The sequence below is a fragment of the Cydia fagiglandana genome, chromosome Z (assembly GCF_963556715.1).
Source record: "Cydia fagiglandana chromosome Z, ilCydFagi1.1, whole genome shotgun sequence".
Classification (NCBI taxonomy): domain Eukaryota; kingdom Metazoa; phylum Arthropoda; class Insecta; order Lepidoptera; family Tortricidae; genus Cydia; species Cydia fagiglandana.
The window spans coordinates 34,931,380-34,949,562 of NC_085959.1; the positions used below are offsets into that span (position 1 = coordinate 34,931,380).

The window sequence follows — 18,183 nt, forward strand, 5'->3', positions numbered from 1 at the left end:
GGCACACACATGTATTACTACAAGCATATACTGCCATAATCATAATCTTACTTTTCACTATGCCACAGTCAGACAACAATTCTTCAACTTAATCGTACAAGGTAATGGTTAGACCAAGCTAAGTTGGCAGTGACCTTGGTGCGGTGCGATAGTGTGTTAGCTACTTAAGTTTAGGATTAACCAGTGTTTGAATGACGAGAGCGACGAGCATTTTATTTTAAGTGCAATTTTGGGTCTTGTGCGAAATAAAATGGAAATTTTGAAGATTCCTTTTTCTTTTCTTTTGTTAGAATGAAATTGGACCAAAGAATATAATACTCACTAATGGGGACATAGCTTTACACAATATTGCCAACATAAATAGCCTAATCTGTAACTCTGATCTGGCAACATTCAATTGTCAGAAATTGGACGCGTCTAGTTGTCAGCTTGTTGTCGGCCATTTTATTTTTGTATCGCCATTTCGTTTCTTTTGTGAGATGGAGGATTGTGTGATTTTAAAGTGAGACAGCAAGCAAATCTTAATTATTTGGAAGTTTAGATGAATTATCTAAGAAAATAATCAAATTGGAGAGAAGGTAAGCGTTATTTCTGATCTTCTATAGCTATATTCGCATAGTCATTTCTTTGTACATGGCGACACGGTCATAGCGCGGCGTCTCTCGTCGAATATACAATGGCGTCCGTTTACTTCTACTGAAGCCCGTAGATAGTCCGTCATCCTTTTCTTTCATATTGACTACGCACTGAGACTCTGCTTTCATAGCATCTGATCTTTTTACGAGCAGAGTAGACTGATAAGAAATATTTCCCGTTACCTTCGCACTATGTGTTTTGAAGTCTCTCTTTCGTGTAACCGCATTTCATACAATTAGCCGCGCTTTTAAGTTGAACCTAGCGTAACCGTATTTGTGGCTTAATGTATGTTATTATATCTACAGTACGGGGAATAAAAGGTATGAGTGATGATTAGTAATGTAAGTAAATAGTTAGTACGGCGAAATGTTCACGACGAATGCCGTGCAAACCGGCTCCGTCCCGACGCTGCAGTACCAAGACCAGAAGACGCAAGGCAAGAACATAGAGAATACTCAGCAGAAGACCGCACAACAAACGCAACAGTCTCAGCAGCAGGTATAATGCTTTGTGTCCTCGCCTTGTACGGCACTGGAGACATGTATGCTGTCAGGCTCTCCTCCCTCGCTTCGGTCACAACAACGCGCTATTTCAGACTTGTTTTATGCTAACTGCGTAAACGGTTGTAAAGTTGGTCTCATGTTTTCAACAAAACCTTCTACACATTTCATTATGTTACTGTTATATGAGACTGTGCTGGTAAAGTTTTAACATTGTTGATGAAATATTTGGGCAAGGTTTTGGTCCATCTGCATTTAACTTTTTATTGTATTAGGAGAACTTGAACAATTAAATTATAGTGAGACAACATAAGCTATGTATAACTAACAACACTCATTTTATGAAGTTAATTGTAGTTTCAATTATATTATGTGGTAGGATCCTGCTTGTGCATTTTATTTAATCCATACATTCTTCAAAAATAATTGCATTTATTATGTTTCATATAATATGGCTCTGCGATTTATTATTATTTAAGTTTGTTACAGTGACACTTCCATTTTTGGGTTTCAATTATATTGCTTAATCACTTCTACTCCATTTAGTTAGCAAGTGAGTTCAGGTGCACAGATAAATTTTCATCTTCAAGTTTCTGCAGCTTTTTGCGGTATTTAGGGCTATTTCATATAATTACTGTGAAATTAGGTCAATCATGGTAATTAATTTTCATGAATACAGAAAGCTATAATTGGCCATTATATATTCCATTTTATTAACTTGGTGGCGATTGAGCAATTAAAACAATAATAACAGAAAAATGTATAGAAAATATGTCAGAAGGCTGCAAAAACTTATACTGAAAATAGACCTGCACACAGCCCTCCGAATAATATAAAAAAAATTGCGGTCTGAAATGACACTCATTCATTTAAATTGTGCTGTTTGATAGCTAGCAGTAGCGGCGCGTCCATAAAAGCCGATTTCCACCGGCTTGCCTGTTTTTGGACGTTTGAGCAGAGTTGTAAAGGAAATATGTAAGCCAAATTAGCCCCGGCTTGCCTAATGAATATGTTTGACGCGCCGCCACTGATAGCAATTTCAAGTTTTAGAATTCTGTGTAGGGTTTACTTATGTACATTACATGACTGTAGATTGGACTGGACTACATCACCAGAGATATACAAAAGTCAACACCGGAATGTATGCTTTACGCGGATGATATCGTCTTGCTATCGAAAACTGCAACAGACCTTCAGGAAATACTCTGTCAGTGGGTAACACGCATAGAAAGCCACGGGCTACGTATAAGCCGGAGTAAAACCGAATATTTAGAATGTAACTTTGGAGGCACTGAAGAAACTGGGTGCAATATTTATATAGACAATCAAGCACTACCCAAAGTGAACAGTTTCAAATATCTAGGGTCGGTACTTACTTCTGATGCAAAAGTTGATAAAGACGTAGATCACCGTATTAACATCGGATGGCTTAAATGGAGATCATTATCGAGTGTCCTCTGCGATCACAAAATGCCCATCAGAGTAAAAGGGAAAGTGTACAAAACGGTTGTTAGACCAGCCATGACATACGGTGCAGAGTGCTGGACCTATAAGAAAGTACACGAACAAAAACTCCACACAAGCGAGATGAAAATGCTCAGATGGGCGGGAGGAGTGACTCGATTGGACAGGGTCAGAAATGAACTTATTAGGGGATCGTTTAAGGTAGCACCAATAGTTGAAAAAGTAAAGGAAAGTCGATTGCGCTGGTATGGCCATATCCTTAGACGTGATGATGACCATTCTGTTAAAAAGGCCCTAAATATACCCAACCAATCCCGAGGAAGGGGAAGACCACCCAACACCTGGTGGTCAGACATGCAGAGAGAGATCCAGAAAGAGAACCTGAGTACGCAGACAAGCCAGAACAGAGCACTCTGGCGCAGACATACAAGGAGACCCGACCCCAGATAAACTGGGAAGAGGGACAGGCAAAGAAGACATGACTGTAGATACAGTCTTGTAATTATTGAGGAATACACTACATTATTGCTATGCTGAGCTAAATAAATGCTGGCATGCTAATGATAACTTGATACTTTTAAAAGGTCGGCAACGCGCATGTAACACCCCTGGGGTTGCAGGCGTCCATAGGCTACGGTGACGGCTTACCATCAAGCGGGTCGTATGCTTGTTTGGTATATAAAAAAACTTAGGTTTGCATAGCAATAAAGTCAAACATGCATCAAACATATATATAATTTATTTATTATGCAATAATTATTTTTTTCTAAATTTGTTATTTCAATAATAATTGTCAGTTTTTATCTTTATTTCATACATAGGTATAAAAATAGGCTTGAACAATCTAACATGGAACATTATTAAGGTAGAGCCTGACAAAGTACTGTTATCACAGACTGCAAGCTAAGGTGGCAGATATACTTTATGCTTCAATATCAACCAAAGCTTTCTCCACAAAGAGCTAACATTTGGGAGCACTACTAAATGTGTGTCATTGTGTATTCCCAGGAATTTCCCACATTCTGTTACACCACATCCAACGTGAACATGATTGGTAAGATTGGATCGGGAGCGACCAGTGCTTCCGGTGGGGTCTCCGGAGCCGTGAACATCGCCCAGCTCACCACCAGTGATGACAAAACATGCTACATCGCACAACCATTCTCCTACAACTATGCTCTGGTCAACCAGATGCAGATTGCTCCAAATGGAATACAGAATACCATATCTAATATAAGTTTCAAATGTGATGTGTGCGGGCTTATGTTTGGCCACCTTACACTACTTAATGCACACAAAAGGATACATGCCCAGGATTCAGGTAAAAGACATGTTTATGCAGCTATATTTATTATTATTTAATAAGCAGGCAGGCAGTTATGTTATCAAGAATTAGTTGCAGATATAAATAAAATATAATATGCTTGTCTAATTTATTTTTAAACTGGTTCACGTTTTACTGATACAACCATTTTGAACTTAAAATATTGAGCTACTAATTTTTTTTTACATTAATGCACTCAAAGCGTTTTATTACATATTTGCCGCTTTGTGTTCAAATATTTAAATATATTGAAATTACTGTAAATATAATTTATACATTACTATTTTTTTTATTGCAGAAGGTAATATCACAGTTGTAGCCACAGGTGTCGGTGGCGGCAATGAGGTTGCCATGCCCCCTCACATACAAATTCTATCTTCTGACACATCTGAACAGCAACAGCACCATGTTCAGTTGCAAGATAGTAAGTTAATTTGTTATTATGTTACCATTTTGTTAGTTAATTCTTAGCACTAGGATAGACAGGAAGACAGTAGACGAGGTTTAACAGTATGCTAGAGGAGATCAGGTGTTTTAAAAAAAAACAAGAAGACTAGAGTCAAGATTATAATTTATAACTTTTATGATAAATCTCTAATTTGCTCTGCCATTATGTACACTTACCATTCCTTACAGCGTTATATTTAATTACCTAACAAATATGTTTCCCCATAATTAAGTTGCTTTTTATTTTTCAGCCAAACCCATACTGGTTGATAAAGTTCAAAAATGCATCACATGTGGAGGCCCCATCACCAGTAACCCTAAGAGGAAGGGACCCAAGCTCATCCGTTGTGAAAACTGCATTGCACAAGATTCTGTTGAACAACAGAGAAACAATCAAAGTATGTTGTACTTGCTATTTTAATTGCATATAAAAAATATAACATAATTCGTAAAAAATAGACCAGTAGTTTCTTATAAAAAAAATTTGGGTGGTTTTTACATTACACTTACTGAAATACTTCATATCTTTAATTTTTAAATATTGTTCATCAGTTTATATTTGAAACACGACTTCCAGACCAACTTAGTTATTTGTAAGATGTTGTGAAGGCCCACTGCGGCACTAGTCATTTTTTTTTGTTGGTTATCTGCTTAACTTGTCATGCTGCATAGCATAACTTGCGTTGTCGCGCGCGACTCCACATGTCAAGAGCGACGCGCACGACAACGCTAATCATGCTAAGCATGTCATACTTTTGTGTCGCACAGTGAACGCCACGCAAATATTCGTGACGTCAGAAGACAACGTCAAGTTTGAAGTGGGCGGCGTGAGCGGGGTGCAGCCCACCTCCGACCCCCTTGCCACGGCGCAGCCGCAGCAGCAGTCTCAGCAGCAAAAGCCTTGTAAGCCACTTGTATGGTTACATGCCATTGTACATATTCCTTTAGTGCCTACACATATCCATGATTCAACGAGAACTATTATTCATTATTTTGTGTATGTTTAGCCATTAATGAGTCAACAAGTATTATATCAGTCTGTTTGAATGCTCTACAATATCGTTACCAATAAGAATTTAATATCCGAGAAAGTTATTGCGCGAAAGGTTCTTCAATAGGGAGCGTGCATGAACATGAACTATAGGGGGCAGCATAGGAGCCGTCACATTTTTGGCACGAGGAGTAAATATGAAGTTTATACTTCCGACGTAACCCACAAGATGGCAGAACCTACTATGCACAAGAACACGTACGAGACCGGTAGATGGTAGCATTTGCTTTGGCAATTGTATTACCAATCAATTTGCTAACGGACCTATAAATACTAACGCGACCCTAGCTCTTAAGAACGCGAATATAAATATTGTAAAACGAAAAGGTCAGGTAGTTCATCGCAATCACTTATCTTGAATTTTTTAGCTTATTTAATAAACAAAAACGTTGACTGTTGCATCATTATTACAGTGCCCGGCCATCATCCTGTGAAAAAGAGAAACCTTGCTTCCGTGACCAAGTGCCAGAATTGCAACGGCTCGGGCATCATATTCGTAGGCGGCAACAAGAACAAGCTTAATCAGTCCAACACCGACAAGCCCTTCCACTGCAATATCTGCGGTGGCTCCTTCTCTAGATACTCCTCGCTGTGGTCTCACAAGAAGCTGCACTCCGGGGAGAAGAACTTTAAATGTGGAATATGTGGCATTGCTTTTGCGAAGGCCGTCTATCTCAAGAATCACTCCCGAATTCATACGGGAGAAAAACCCTATAGGTAAATTACTTTTTGTTTTATTTGTATATAATTTATTTAGATGTAAAGAAGTATATCTTTACATCTAAATAAATTATATATTGCTCAGTATTTGATGTTAATTAGTTCCACAATGTAGTTGTAGGTGGTCGCTATTCACTCACTCCGAAATCAGAGCAGTTTCCTTAAGCCCTCGAGTCCCAGTGATTATTGACTTTTTAATTTATACATTTAAAAAAAATCGTGTGTTCGATATCGCGTCCGTGTAGGACTTAGGTGTAACTTTTCTACCTTGTCTTAAGGTCAGAGCACATCGGCTGAATGCGCTTGTTAAGCCGCGCACGCAAACGTCATGGAAGCGGTGTGCTGTCTGTCATAAGGAACTGTATATTACAACGCGCACGTGCACGTTTACACACACGCACCTGTGCACATCGCGTCCGCGAGACACAAAGGGTTAGGGCCCCCCCACATCTAGCGTCTTTCGAGCGTCGGCGTCTGGTCAGCGCTATAGAAAATGACCTCGCTGCGCGGTTGCGTCGACGTTGCGTCGAGCAGCGGCCATAGAATTGTAGACTCCGACGCTCGAAAGACGCCAGATGTGGGGGGGGGCCTTAATTTCATACTGACATATTTACGCCGTATATTTGTACAGGTGTAACACGTGTGGTATGCAGTTCTCACAGTCGCCACATCTGAAGAACCACGAGAGGACGCATTCTGGAGAAAAACCATATGTTTGCGAGGTAAGAATCCACCAACTAAATTACTGAGAAAAATGTAACAAACTGACTCCCCAATTGGGTAACTCAGACCCCGACAGGCCCATATAAAAGGCCAAATTACTAACCCTAATTTTGTCAAATTATGTTTTATCCCTTTCTTACAAACGATTATTAGCTAATTGAGGCTTGTAGCGCGTTTATAAATTAGGGGGTTAGTATCTAGTACGAAACTCGGCCTCAACGCAGAAGCCGACCGTCATACATTTGTTTTTCAACCATGTATGGCGGTCGGTGTGCGTTCCGTGGCCAAGGCGTTTATGAACACTCTTGATCTTATTGTAATCTCCATTGTGCAGGTGTGTGACAAGGGCTTCGCGAGGCACGCTACGCTATGGAACCATCGGCGAATCCACACTGGGGAGAAGCCGTACAAGTGAGTACTTAACTACGTTACGGACTTAGTACACGGGATGGTTAGCCGATGCTTACTTCTTATTTCTCTATCTATGATATGAAGCATATTGGCATATCCATTATTGTTTATCAAAAATATTGTAGGTCTACTACTTTGCCCTGGTTGCTTGGTGATTTTCAAGTAGAAGGTAGCTGAGTTATGGGGCTGAAACTTGTTTATACATTTTTACTTAACATAACACAAGTCAGCTTCATGCAGCCAAGACTTTAACCAGTCCGTAGCTGTCTATACATAATAACTTCTTACCAACTGGCTCAGTAACATACCTATAGCACAGATTATATAATATACCTATAGTAAAAACTGATGTAACAAATATTGAATACCCAATAAAGTATTAGATTTTGTAACGAACCATGAAAAATGTGTTTGAATCCTATCGGTTTTATATACCATACCATCAATTTAATTGACCTATGTTAAAATACTTTCCTATGTTGCGCCTTAGGCGATGCGAATTTCATTTCATTGCGGTTTTTGATCGGTCGGTCGATTTGGGCGTAACCAACAGTCCGCAATTTAACTAAAATCGCATGCGAGTTCGCATGCCAACTAAATCGTCTTATTCTCAGACTACTAAAGGCGAGTTTTGTTACAGGTGCGATACTTGCGGCTCCGCGTTCAGTCAAGCCGCTCACCTGAAGAATCACGCTAAAGTGCACTCGGGCGAGAAACCGTTTAAGTGCGATATTTGCACCGCCGCGTTTGCCGACCGATTCGCGTTGAAGAGACATAGAGGAATCCATGATAAGTATGGTAAGTGATCTTATTTTACCATTACTAATGTTACTAGAGTTAGACCAAGAAAAGTCTGCAATGATTTTGATAGCATACGCAGTGCGTTATTTATAAATCATATTTTCATAGAAGTTTAACGTTTAAAATAACACTTGCACTGCATGTGCTATTAAAATCGTTGCAGACATTTTTTGGCCTAACTCTATCAGTAGGTCCCTCAATGCTGTGAATCGCTATGTAAGTAACTGTCGGGGAGTGTCCATAGCCCAATAAACGCCAATCGAAAAACTAATATTTCCTCGTCGGTGCTTCAACGGTTTAGAGTTGTGTAGCATAGCGCGTCAGTAACTCTTATAGCAGATACAGCCTCTCAAGCCCCAGCAGCTTTAGTTTTGTATCTGAATTTAGTTTGTCTTATATTTAACCTTTTGGACGCCAAACGGCGCATCCATTTGCCGTGCCACTGACGCCACGGGGGTAAAATTTAGTTTAATAAATAAATAATGCCAACCTAAAAGTGGGGTGTTCAGTTTCAGTAGATTTTTATCTAAAAACGATCGACGTCAAATGCCGTCTTTGGCGTGGCGTCGTTGTGGCGATTTTGCGTTGACGTCAATTGCCGTCTGTGGAGTTTCTAAAGGTTAATAAAAGTTAAAATTATGGAGATAAGCAGCGTTTTTTCATAATCTACACTCTCCCCGACATTAGCGAAGGATAATTTAGTCATATATTTCCTTGTCAGGTCAAACAACGCCGCTTCCATCAAGACTACAACAAAACCAGGCGGAGCTCGAGCAAGCGACGCAGCAAGCCGACCAGCAGAACTCGCAACCAGCCGTGGAAGTGGAGTTACACGGCGACCAGACGCTCTGAGTCTGATAATCTTTTTAAGTTTTTCATACCCCACCCTACATAGTATTTTTCGGAAATATAACAAGAACATTGTATATCTCAATCATGAATGGTACAATGTTAGCGAGTACAAGGTTTTACGAATCACATGTTATCCTATACGAACAGTAAGTATTAATTACCTCTCGTTAGCAATAAAACAAGTGACTTGGACGCGCGGGTGGCAGGGGTGCGCTAAACACTGCCAGTTTATGTTTCATTCCTTGGTAGATATCTACCTTAATATGAAATGTCTTGTTCTCGAACGCGCCTCTTAGCCCAACTTGACTATTATTCAATACAATAATATTATTTTTTTATTAACAAGTGATTAATGATTATATATATTAGCAATAAAATAGAGAAATGCCGTTTTAAATAATTTTAATTAAATTTTTTGATGTGTTGATTTGGGACATTCGCTAGCCGTTTAATGTACATATTACAGTTAATTCTATTTGTAGTTTTTTTTTAATTATATTACTCCATGTATGTAAATAAATGTAATTGTATATAAAAAAGCGGCTCTAATTTTCAAATTTTAAATAAAGTGGTCAGAGCCAAAATAAATTGTAGAACAGTTTATCTGGTAAAGTGTAAAGTTTATTATTATTATCGAGTGGCAATTAGGATAGGACGAAGGTCAATCCTTACTCATTTTGACGTAAGGATATAGTAAATCAGTCAACTCCAATCATATTCTGGTTGGGGCCTGATTCTCCGCCATTCTGTATTGTACACCTATACTCCGTTTATTTTACATTAGATTTTTTCTATCTTCAAAAGTAGTGGTAATTTTATTTTCTGAATTCTAGGTTTCCTATGGTATCTAATATTGCTGTACAATAATATGTAAACAACACTATAAGTCAGTGCGTAGTTACTCAGATTTAATTATGGAGAAAACAAGTTACCACTACTATTTACGTTATAAAATTTCTAATCTGAAAAAAAAAACGGAGCATAGGTAGATAACAAGTCAATCTGGATACTAGTCGTTCAGAAACACTGGTATCAAAATTTCCTTGTTTGCTGAGAAAAACTAGCCACGGAATGTCAAGAGCAATATTGTGTTTATGTACGACATAAACACAGGCACGCTGCCTAATGGACGTGTCTCCAATATGACGAGGCAATGTTATCAAACCAAACGTGAATTTTCAATTATTGAATTCATATGACATAGTATTTTTTAATTATTCTCTCGTAAACACTGCACATGTTCATTTGACAAATTGTGATTGGCTGTGGATTTAGCAAGATATTCTTGTGCCGTGGTTGCGTTTTCCAAATCTGACTTGCACAATTTTAAAGTGATAGTGCTTGGGCATTCCTTTCCTACTTAAACCAAAATTATGCAGATTTGGTAAACATAATCACGTTTAAATAATTAAAATGTCGAAAATTGTTGTAACGTTTCTCTTACCCTTGTAAATAGTTATAACTGTGACATGACCCGAAATGTGTTAAGCACTCATTAGACCAAACTGGAATTAGATTAAATGCAGGAGATCTGTGGGCTAATCTAAATATACTTACATGTTAGTGCTGTGAGATACTTAATCGCAATATAAATTATTGTAATTTAATTTGACAGGCACATATTCGACTACGTGTCTCAAGATTAGTCTATTGGAATTTGACGTTTAATCTGAGATTTGATCAAATTCCAGTTTGGTACAATTTGGTCTAGTCTAGTGATAGAATATGCGTTATTATTCCGATACAACGCTAGAAAGAAATACTTAGAGAACTTTTTAGAATATCGCCGCAACCGACGCCTTTAATTTATTCGGGCATTTATTTGTGTGATGAACACTAATATTTGTTCCTGAGTCATGGGTGTTTTCTATGTATATAAGTATGTATTTATCTATATAAGTATGTATATCGTCGCCTTGTACCCATAGTACAAGCTTTGCTTAGTTTGGGGCTAGGTTGATCTGTGTAAAGATGTCCCCAATATTTATTTATTTTTATTTATTATTCTTGTTCATAACATCCAATTTTTATAGTAGTTTCTAACCCGAGAAATTAAGACAATTTTTCCGAGAAGGTGGATTATAGTAAACAAGTAAACTCCCACTTTGTCGCTTGCCATAAGGACTCTTTGATTTGACATGTTATTCGTATAAAGATACACGCAAATCTCGCCCTTATATAGTTCGTTTTTTTTAGCATTAGAAAGAACTCCACAGAAGCAAGCGTGGAGTTTTTATCAGGCTCGTTATTTGTTAATAATTACTGAATTATCTAATTTAGCATGGTCAATACATATAATTTACTTCAAATTATTACTGCTAGAAGTGCCGGATTTGGAACCACAAGCTTACTTCTGCGAAGTTCTTTCTAATGCTAAAAAAAACGGACTATAGTAAGCGACAAAGTTGTACATTTGACTAGACTACGACACTATTAAAATACGAAAAAATATCATTGGTGGTAAAACAAAAGGCGAAACACCGCAAATGCAACGCGGTGAGCGCGACGCGGCTCGGATGTAGGCACAGACTTGTCATTGCCATGCTACGATGTAGGTATGTGCGAATGTTTTGTACACATTTGAATATTTCAGGTGCTACTCCTACTGACGGCGACAACACCGTGATTGCAACTCTGATTTCATTTACTTACTCGCAATACACCAATAGCATTTTAACTATCATTAACGTTGTACCGGAAAACTAACGAACGATTCAACACTAGTATTCTAGCATATATCCTGAAATTTGTAATCAAAGGTTTTGTTTATTATTGATGGGATGCACTTGCAGATTATAGTCATTACTCATTATCAATATCATGCTCCGCCGAGATGTGTTATATTCTTTGCAATAAAATTTTTAGATAATGCATTATTATGAAGTAAGTGCAGCTCATCTGAAAGCATTGCACTATTACATCAAAGTGATGTTATTATTTTAATATGTAAGTTAGAGTAACCATTTTTAAGATATTAATTATAGATAAAATTGTCTAGAGCACAATATTGTTTTCATTTCTTGTTTTACTAGCCCATTCAACAATCTGCAATCGTACCAAATCCCTGCTAAGTTACCACCTGGATGGATCGAATTCCTTAACAATTTATTTTAACCTTTTCTAGTTTCTATTAAGATATAGAATCCACACACAGAACAATGCTTCGGGCGAGGCACTTCTATATAACAAACCCCATTTTTTTTGGACCTTAATATAATTATTAGCGCCATCTATTTCGACTGCAAAACCCGGGGAACGATTTTAATTTGGTGTGGCGCGTCAAACAAGTCGACCAAGCCGGAGCCTTGTTTACTTTTCTCTTTGGGTAGCACATGGGGGGTGCTCAGTAGTGCAGATTTTTTTAGTACCCGCTTAAGCTAACTAGAGTTGCTAGCTTTTACACCCAATTATCATGGAAGTGTTTATTCCTAAACAAATAAAAATCTTGGTCAGGTTGCAATTTTTAAATTTCTTGACCACCAATTAAAGATACTGTTTCAGTACAGCAGTTGAAATTTAGTCTGCCCTTTGGAATCCTGTTGTCTAATTTACCATGTTGTTTGTAATTTATAGTAAGTAGTAATAATAAATCTTTAAAATGAACACAGAACGCGCGTGCACTACATTCTTTAGCATTAGAAAAAAACTACGCGATCTTGTCTTTTTACCCGACTACGGCTACGCAAAAGGAGGGTTATGACTTATGATTAAAAAGACACGACAAGATTGTTAAGAATACCTTTTTTCTAATGTTATAAAAACAACGAACTATGTATAAATCAAAGAGTAAAATGTATAAATCATAGTCAAGTGTAAGGTAACTTACACTTATACTATGTGACTATACCATATGCTTGGTTATATCGACCATGAGGTTGAAAATTGAAAAAGGATGTGTAGGAAACAATTAACAAACAAATATATTATTTTATGAGTTTATTTGTAAATTAATGCATATCTTAAAAACCACTTAACCTCAACACCATGGAATTTTAGGTTAGCGATTGGAATATTAAACTTAGGAATTATAGTTTATTCGTAAACCCATTTCTCAGCAGCTGGGGTCCATCCGACGATTTCTTTTTCGGAAAACCAGAGGGCAATTTCTTTCTTAGCCGATTCAACACTGTCGGAGCCGTGGATGATGTTACGTCCAACTTCGATGCAGAGATCGCCACGAATAGTGCCGGGTAGAGAATCAGCTGGGTTAGTAGCGCCGAGCATTTGACGTCCTGTTTTCACAGCATTTAGACCTTCCCAAACCATGGGTACCACTGGGCCTGAGCTCATGTATTTCACTAGTCCGGGGAAGAAAGGCCGGGACGCCAAATCGCTGTAGTGCTTCTGGAGTAGTTCTTCGGACGGCCACATGAATTTGAGGCCCACCAACTTGAAGCCCTTCTTCTCAAAGCGCTCAATAATGGTGCCGACGATTCCACGTTGAACGCCATCAGGCTTGATCATGAGGAAAGTTCTTTCACGTGGTTCCGCCATTATAAAGTCGGCTATCGTCGAGAACGCGAACAGCAAAGTGGCGATCATACGAAAAAGGAAAGAGGAAGTTTCGTGGAACGTGTCGTCACGGCTGCGTAATCAAAATGTTGCTACAGTATTTACTACATTTACCCCTTTGCAAAGTGCTGCCATCTATAGTTTGTCAAAGGACTCTTTTCAATCATATTGAGAATCACACTTAAAGTGGTAACACACTGTCGCACCGCGCCGCGACTTTAGAATATAATAGAGTTTATTCGTGACAAAAAAAATAATTAAACAACAAGTAGGTAACACAACACGGTCACAAAATGGTCCCGACTCAGCAGATATCTTTTTCGCGCTCTCACAAGGGAGCAACGCATCAAGGTCGCAGTGGAGTATGATAGTGTGTTACCCACAGGACCCTTCTCTATGGAAAGTCACAATTAAAACAGGGCTATAACCGCGAAAATCGAAGTTCGCAAATTGCGGGCATTTTTCTCTATCAGTTTAGACTAACGCTACTAACTAACTTCATTGGAGTAAAAGAGAAAGATCCCCGCAATTTGTGATTTTCTGTTTTCGCGGTAGCCCCTTAGGACCTAATATGGGGTACGTACGTATAGTTTAATTTTTTTAAGCTGACTATTTAGAACTCACATAGTCCTAAACGATCAGCTTAAAAACTACGAGTATAAGCGAATATCGAGCTAACAGGAGGTTTTAACGCTAACTTTCTATAGCCCTAGCGTAGCCGAAAATACTTTTTATGTCGCACTATAAACTGGACCCAGTCCCTGTCGGATCAAAGAGATTGCATTGGGGAACTAGGGTATATGTGTCAATGTTATCACTAAATGTGATGTTGTTAGAGTCAGACCAATAGTCCGCAGTGGATTTGATAGCCCACGCAGTGCAAGTGTTATTTTAAACGTCAAACTTCTATGAAATTATGACGTATAAATGACACTTCCACTGCGTGGGCTGTCAAATCCGTTGTAGACTTTTTTTGGTGGTCTTAAACTCGTTAAGTCTGTCTGTCTTGATAAGTGATAACTTATCTTAACTTAGCAGTCAAGGCAACGAACAATCATTGTTATTTTTTGTGACTAATCATAAAATTCTTCACAGACAATTGATTTCAACTCAATTACTGGGCAGTCATTCGTGTAATGAAATATGAATAATAAATTGCCATTTTCTGTGCAGATTGCAACCAGCATTATACTCAATATGAGTTACAAATTGATTTTTATATTTTATTGTGTAAGTTTTGTTAACATAGTATTCCCACTATGAAACCAATAATTCACATTTAAACGTTTCTTATTCATAAGTGTTAATTAACACGCACACTAATTATAGTCTAAAATAAATACAGGATTGTAGGTACAAGTAAAATGTTTTCTGTTCCTTTTTTATTTCTAGGTTTATTTCTCAGCAGCTAAGCCAACCAAACATTTCCTACATGAGGGTTTAGATCAGGCCAAGGATATAGCGTCAATGCTTTTATCAAACCACTTTGTAGCGAAAGAATCCGACTTGCCTAAAACAGCTGTGGTCGCTCAAGGTAACTAGGTATACTTTGAAATATTTTTTGGAAAGCTTAAGTATTGGTAAGCGTAAGCATTACATTATAATAGTAAGTACGTATTGTATAACATAGGGCATTTGTCAATCATTGTAGGTCACTTTTTTTGTTCAACAATTATCTGTACACCCACTTATGAATATTATAGTTAACTGTAATTTACTTTTTACCTTTTTAGATTCAAATGATGATACCACAATTTTGTTTTCAAAATTATCTGATCCAGAATTAATTTCATTGCTTAAAAAAAAACAAAAGCAAGACAATTTTGATGGAACAGATATCAAAACCATTGGGAAAAGTATAAATAAGGAAAAAAAACGAAATAATAGAAAAGATACTTCTCTACATGTTCCTTATAAAGGCACAGATCGTGGATCAGCTTTCTTTAGAATAGATAATAAGGAAGTCGAACCTTACAACGTTAAAGTTGGCGCTGACCCAAATTATATGGCACATCAAAAAATCCAAAATTTGTTGCATATTGGTCCTGTATCAAATATCCTTGACATTAGTAGCGACGAAATTGAAGAAAACAAAGAACTCTTGTTTGATATATTAACAGCACAATTAAAAAAGTTATGCTGCAAGTCTAGTAAAACAAAAAAAACAAAAGAGGCAAATGTGAACTTACCATCATATGAGCCTTTATTAAGTATCTCTAATTCACATGACAACAATCAGTCAACAAACCTGCAGTATGAACAAATGTTCCTCATTATCAACGATGAAATTCCAAATGACCAAGGCTCAGATATTATATATGTAGACCCTGACAGTCTTAGTCAAAACAGCAGTGTTGTTTTACTTGGACCTATTACAACGCCATTAAATGATCCTCAACTTAATATTGTGGTAAGGAAAAGAACGTTACATTTAAAGCTATTATACTTTGTATGTTGATTGTGTACCTGCAATAATATGTTACTTTTCAAAGGTTGCAAAAATATGCGACACGCTCTTATGGCTCTACAAATAGGATAGTGTCAGATATTTTTGCGGCATTCGTTGTGTAACATATTATTACAGGTGCCTGTATTTTATTTATTTTATGGAGTTATTAGGATAGGTCATCATCATCTCAGCCATAAGACGTCCATTGCTGAACATAGGCCTCCCCCATGAGATAGGTACCCATATAAAATTATTGTTTTTAGATGAAGCGCATTACAATGGAATTATCAAAACCAGAATATGTTCCACTTCTGCAAGAACTTTCAGAGGGTACATTTAACAAAGATAACACTCGTTTGTTCAAGAGTTTGGTCAGTGGATCAAATACTCGAAGATATGTCAAACCTCATAGGTGTAATCAACGATATCCACTTAGCCAAGGTCCAAAGTGGCTGGTTTGTACAGGATATTTGAATATAAACACCCCGAGTTTATATGATTAAATGGTGAAAGATACGTACATAGTTTGCTTTATTCTATAAACAGTATGAGTACCTACATGCTATCATTAAATTCAACATAACATTGAATTGAATTACTTATTAACTACTGTCACCTTTAGGTTACAAAAAACATGAAAATTCTTTGCGATGAAATAAGATAGGTGCTGTGAGTCGAGAATAACAGTTTGTTATTGTCGTTTGTCATACTCAGAAAATTATGGAAATATGAAAATACGGTGTGCACTGAACCGTCTAAGGACTGGTATTGGCAACTGTGCGTACCTCTGGCACAAGTGGGGGTGGAGCGAGTCGGCGGCGTGCGAGTGTGGACACCCAGAACAGACCATACATCACATGATATTTCAGTGCCCTAGCTGTTACCAGATATAATGGCCCGGTTGAGGATTTTAAAAACCTGACAACAAACGCGAGTTTGTATCTGCGGAATTGTAAATTTTGATGTTAAGTGTAAATTTAATAAGTGTGACTATTGCCATACGATAAATAAATAAATATGGAAATAACTAAACAGGAACTGATGGGTAAGATCAAATGGACCTTCTCGGATTAATAATATCTTAGAACTCCCTGTCACAATAAAATTCATAAGGTACCTAAATTCTTTGGTAAGTACCTAATCGACTCTTAACGTGAGATGCGCAAAAAGTATCATCTTGCTGGTTCACAAGAGATTTAAACAACTAACCGGTAATTTGATTATTGCGTCTCTGGAGTTGTAGACTATTAAGACAAACCTAGAGATCCATAGCTCCTACTCGAAATGCGTAGAAAAACAGAAGTTAAATGTAGGTATACACAAGTAGATACTCGGCGTTACGGGCGCACCCGTAACCAACTGATTCAATGACGCAATTCATGCTATGAATATTATTCCGTGCAGAATTCCGTTCCGTCTAATGGGAAATGGGTATGAGATGGCTTACCGTGAAAAACAAAAATTAAAATTGTGTTATCGCTCTCAGATACAGAAATTTTGAAATAGTTTTTCACGGTAGGGCGTATGAATTCCCATACATTCGTGTCACATATCAATGACAGTGTGTGAACTATGGTATGTGACAAACTTATGCAGCTTGTCGTGTTCGAGTCTTTATGAAAATACATGGTCACAAAATAAAAATAATGGAATAGTGATTATTAGAAAAAATATTGTAATTATAAGTCGTTTGTGCAATTGTAATTTGAATTATATATTTAATTTTTGTTATTAATTCCTTAATCTGGTTGAATTATTCGTTTTTATAAATATGTGCATTTACATAAATTACATAATTTATTGATTAATTATCTGCAGTATACATTTTACCCGTTTCTAAGACATCATAGTGAGTATGACAACACTATGACCTTGTGTCGGTCGGCTCGGTCGGCTACAATGTCGGTGAAAGATGTCGGCATAATTACCACAGAAAATTTAATATAATTTATATTAGACAAGATTAAAAACAGGGCTGCCAGATCGTATAATAGGCTACGAAATTCGTATAATGAAATTATTTTCGTATACATGTCGTATAGTTGGTCAGTCGGTATAATTGGATACGAAAAAAACACCGATGTTAAACTATTGTCAATGCTTCAAAAAACAGTGTGCCAATACTGTTAAGCCAAGCGCGCACCACGATTTTTTGTCGCGCGATAATTTAGTCGCAGAAATGTAACGTATGGGTTTATATGGCGGTGCGCGCATATGCGACAAAAAAATCGCAGCGATTTTAAAATTGTGATTGGTACATTTTTCCGCGACAGCGCGCGACGCGATTGTCGCA

General features: G+C 37.5%; 3 protein-coding genes and 1 long non-coding RNA gene across 6 annotated transcripts in view; 3 read left to right on the top strand and 1 right to left on the bottom strand.

Annotated features, from left to right (window-relative positions):
- Positions 1 to 18,183, top strand: part of LOC134678581 (uncharacterized) — a 38,220-nt gene that overhangs the window by 5,137 nt on the left and 14,900 nt on the right. The gene's annotated exons all lie outside the window — the stretch shown is intronic.
- Positions 410 to 11,934, top strand: LOC134678557 (zinc finger protein 665-like). Of its 3 annotated transcripts, none has more exons than XM_063537173.1 (11): positions 424 to 578; positions 942 to 1,134; positions 3,609 to 3,921; positions 4,223 to 4,348; positions 4,623 to 4,769; positions 5,140 to 5,274; positions 5,836 to 6,139; positions 6,774 to 6,864; positions 7,200 to 7,276; positions 7,917 to 8,074; positions 8,799 to 11,934. In XM_063537173.1, the coding sequence occupies exons 2-11, from the start codon at positions 1,003 to 1,005 to the stop codon at positions 8,927 to 8,929; spliced, it is 1,614 nt and encodes a 537-aa protein (XP_063393243.1). In that variant the 5' UTR covers positions 424 to 578; positions 942 to 1,002; the 3' UTR covers positions 8,930 to 11,934. The 3 variants fall into 3 exon arrangements, with proteins under 3 accessions (XP_063393244.1, XP_063393243.1, XP_063393245.1); XM_063537175.1 differs by having other exon boundaries at positions 429 to 578; positions 942 to 956; XM_063537174.1 differs by lacking the exon at positions 942 to 1,134 and having other exon boundaries at positions 410 to 578.
- On the bottom strand, positions 12,851 to 13,496 carry LOC134679163 (nucleoside diphosphate kinase). The gene has a single exon (XM_063538035.1). It carries the CDS (start codon positions 13,469 to 13,471, stop codon positions 12,962 to 12,964), a length of 510 nt encoding a protein of 169 aa, XP_063394105.1. The 5' UTR covers positions 13,472 to 13,496; the 3' UTR covers positions 12,851 to 12,961.
- On the top strand, positions 14,534 to 16,405 carry LOC134678169 (uncharacterized). The gene is made up of 4 exons (XM_063536624.1): positions 14,534 to 14,671; positions 14,834 to 14,975; positions 15,175 to 15,851; positions 16,154 to 16,405. The coding sequence occupies exons 1-4, from the start codon at positions 14,585 to 14,587 to the stop codon at positions 16,391 to 16,393; spliced, it is 1,146 nt and encodes a 381-aa protein (XP_063392694.1). The 5' UTR covers positions 14,534 to 14,584; the 3' UTR covers positions 16,394 to 16,405.

Coding starts and splice junctions, on each gene's coding strand:
- LOC134678557 (XM_063537173.1), top strand. CDS start 1,003: ATGTTCACGACGAATGCCGTGCAAACCGGCTCCGTCCCGACGCTGCAG. Junction 3,922..4,222: donor GATACATGCCCAGGATTCAG/GTAAAAGACATG, acceptor TTTTTATTGCAG/AAGGTAATATCACAGTTGTA. Junction 4,770..5,139: donor ACAACAGAGAAACAATCAAA/GTATGTTGTACT, acceptor TGTGTCGCACAG/TGAACGCCACGCAAATATTC.
- LOC134679163 (XM_063538035.1), bottom strand. CDS start 13,471: ATGATCGCCACTTTGCTGTTCGCGTTCTCGACGATAGCCGACTTTATA.
- LOC134678169 (XM_063536624.1), top strand. CDS start 14,585: ATGAATAATAAATTGCCATTTTCTGTGCAGATTGCAACCAGCATTATA. Junction 14,672..14,833: donor TGATTTTTATATTTTATTGT/GTAAGTTTTGTT, acceptor TTTTATTTCTAG/GTTTATTTCTCAGCAGCTAA. Junction 15,852..16,153: donor ATCCTCAACTTAATATTGTG/GTAAGGAAAAGA, acceptor TATTGTTTTTAG/ATGAAGCGCATTACAATGGA.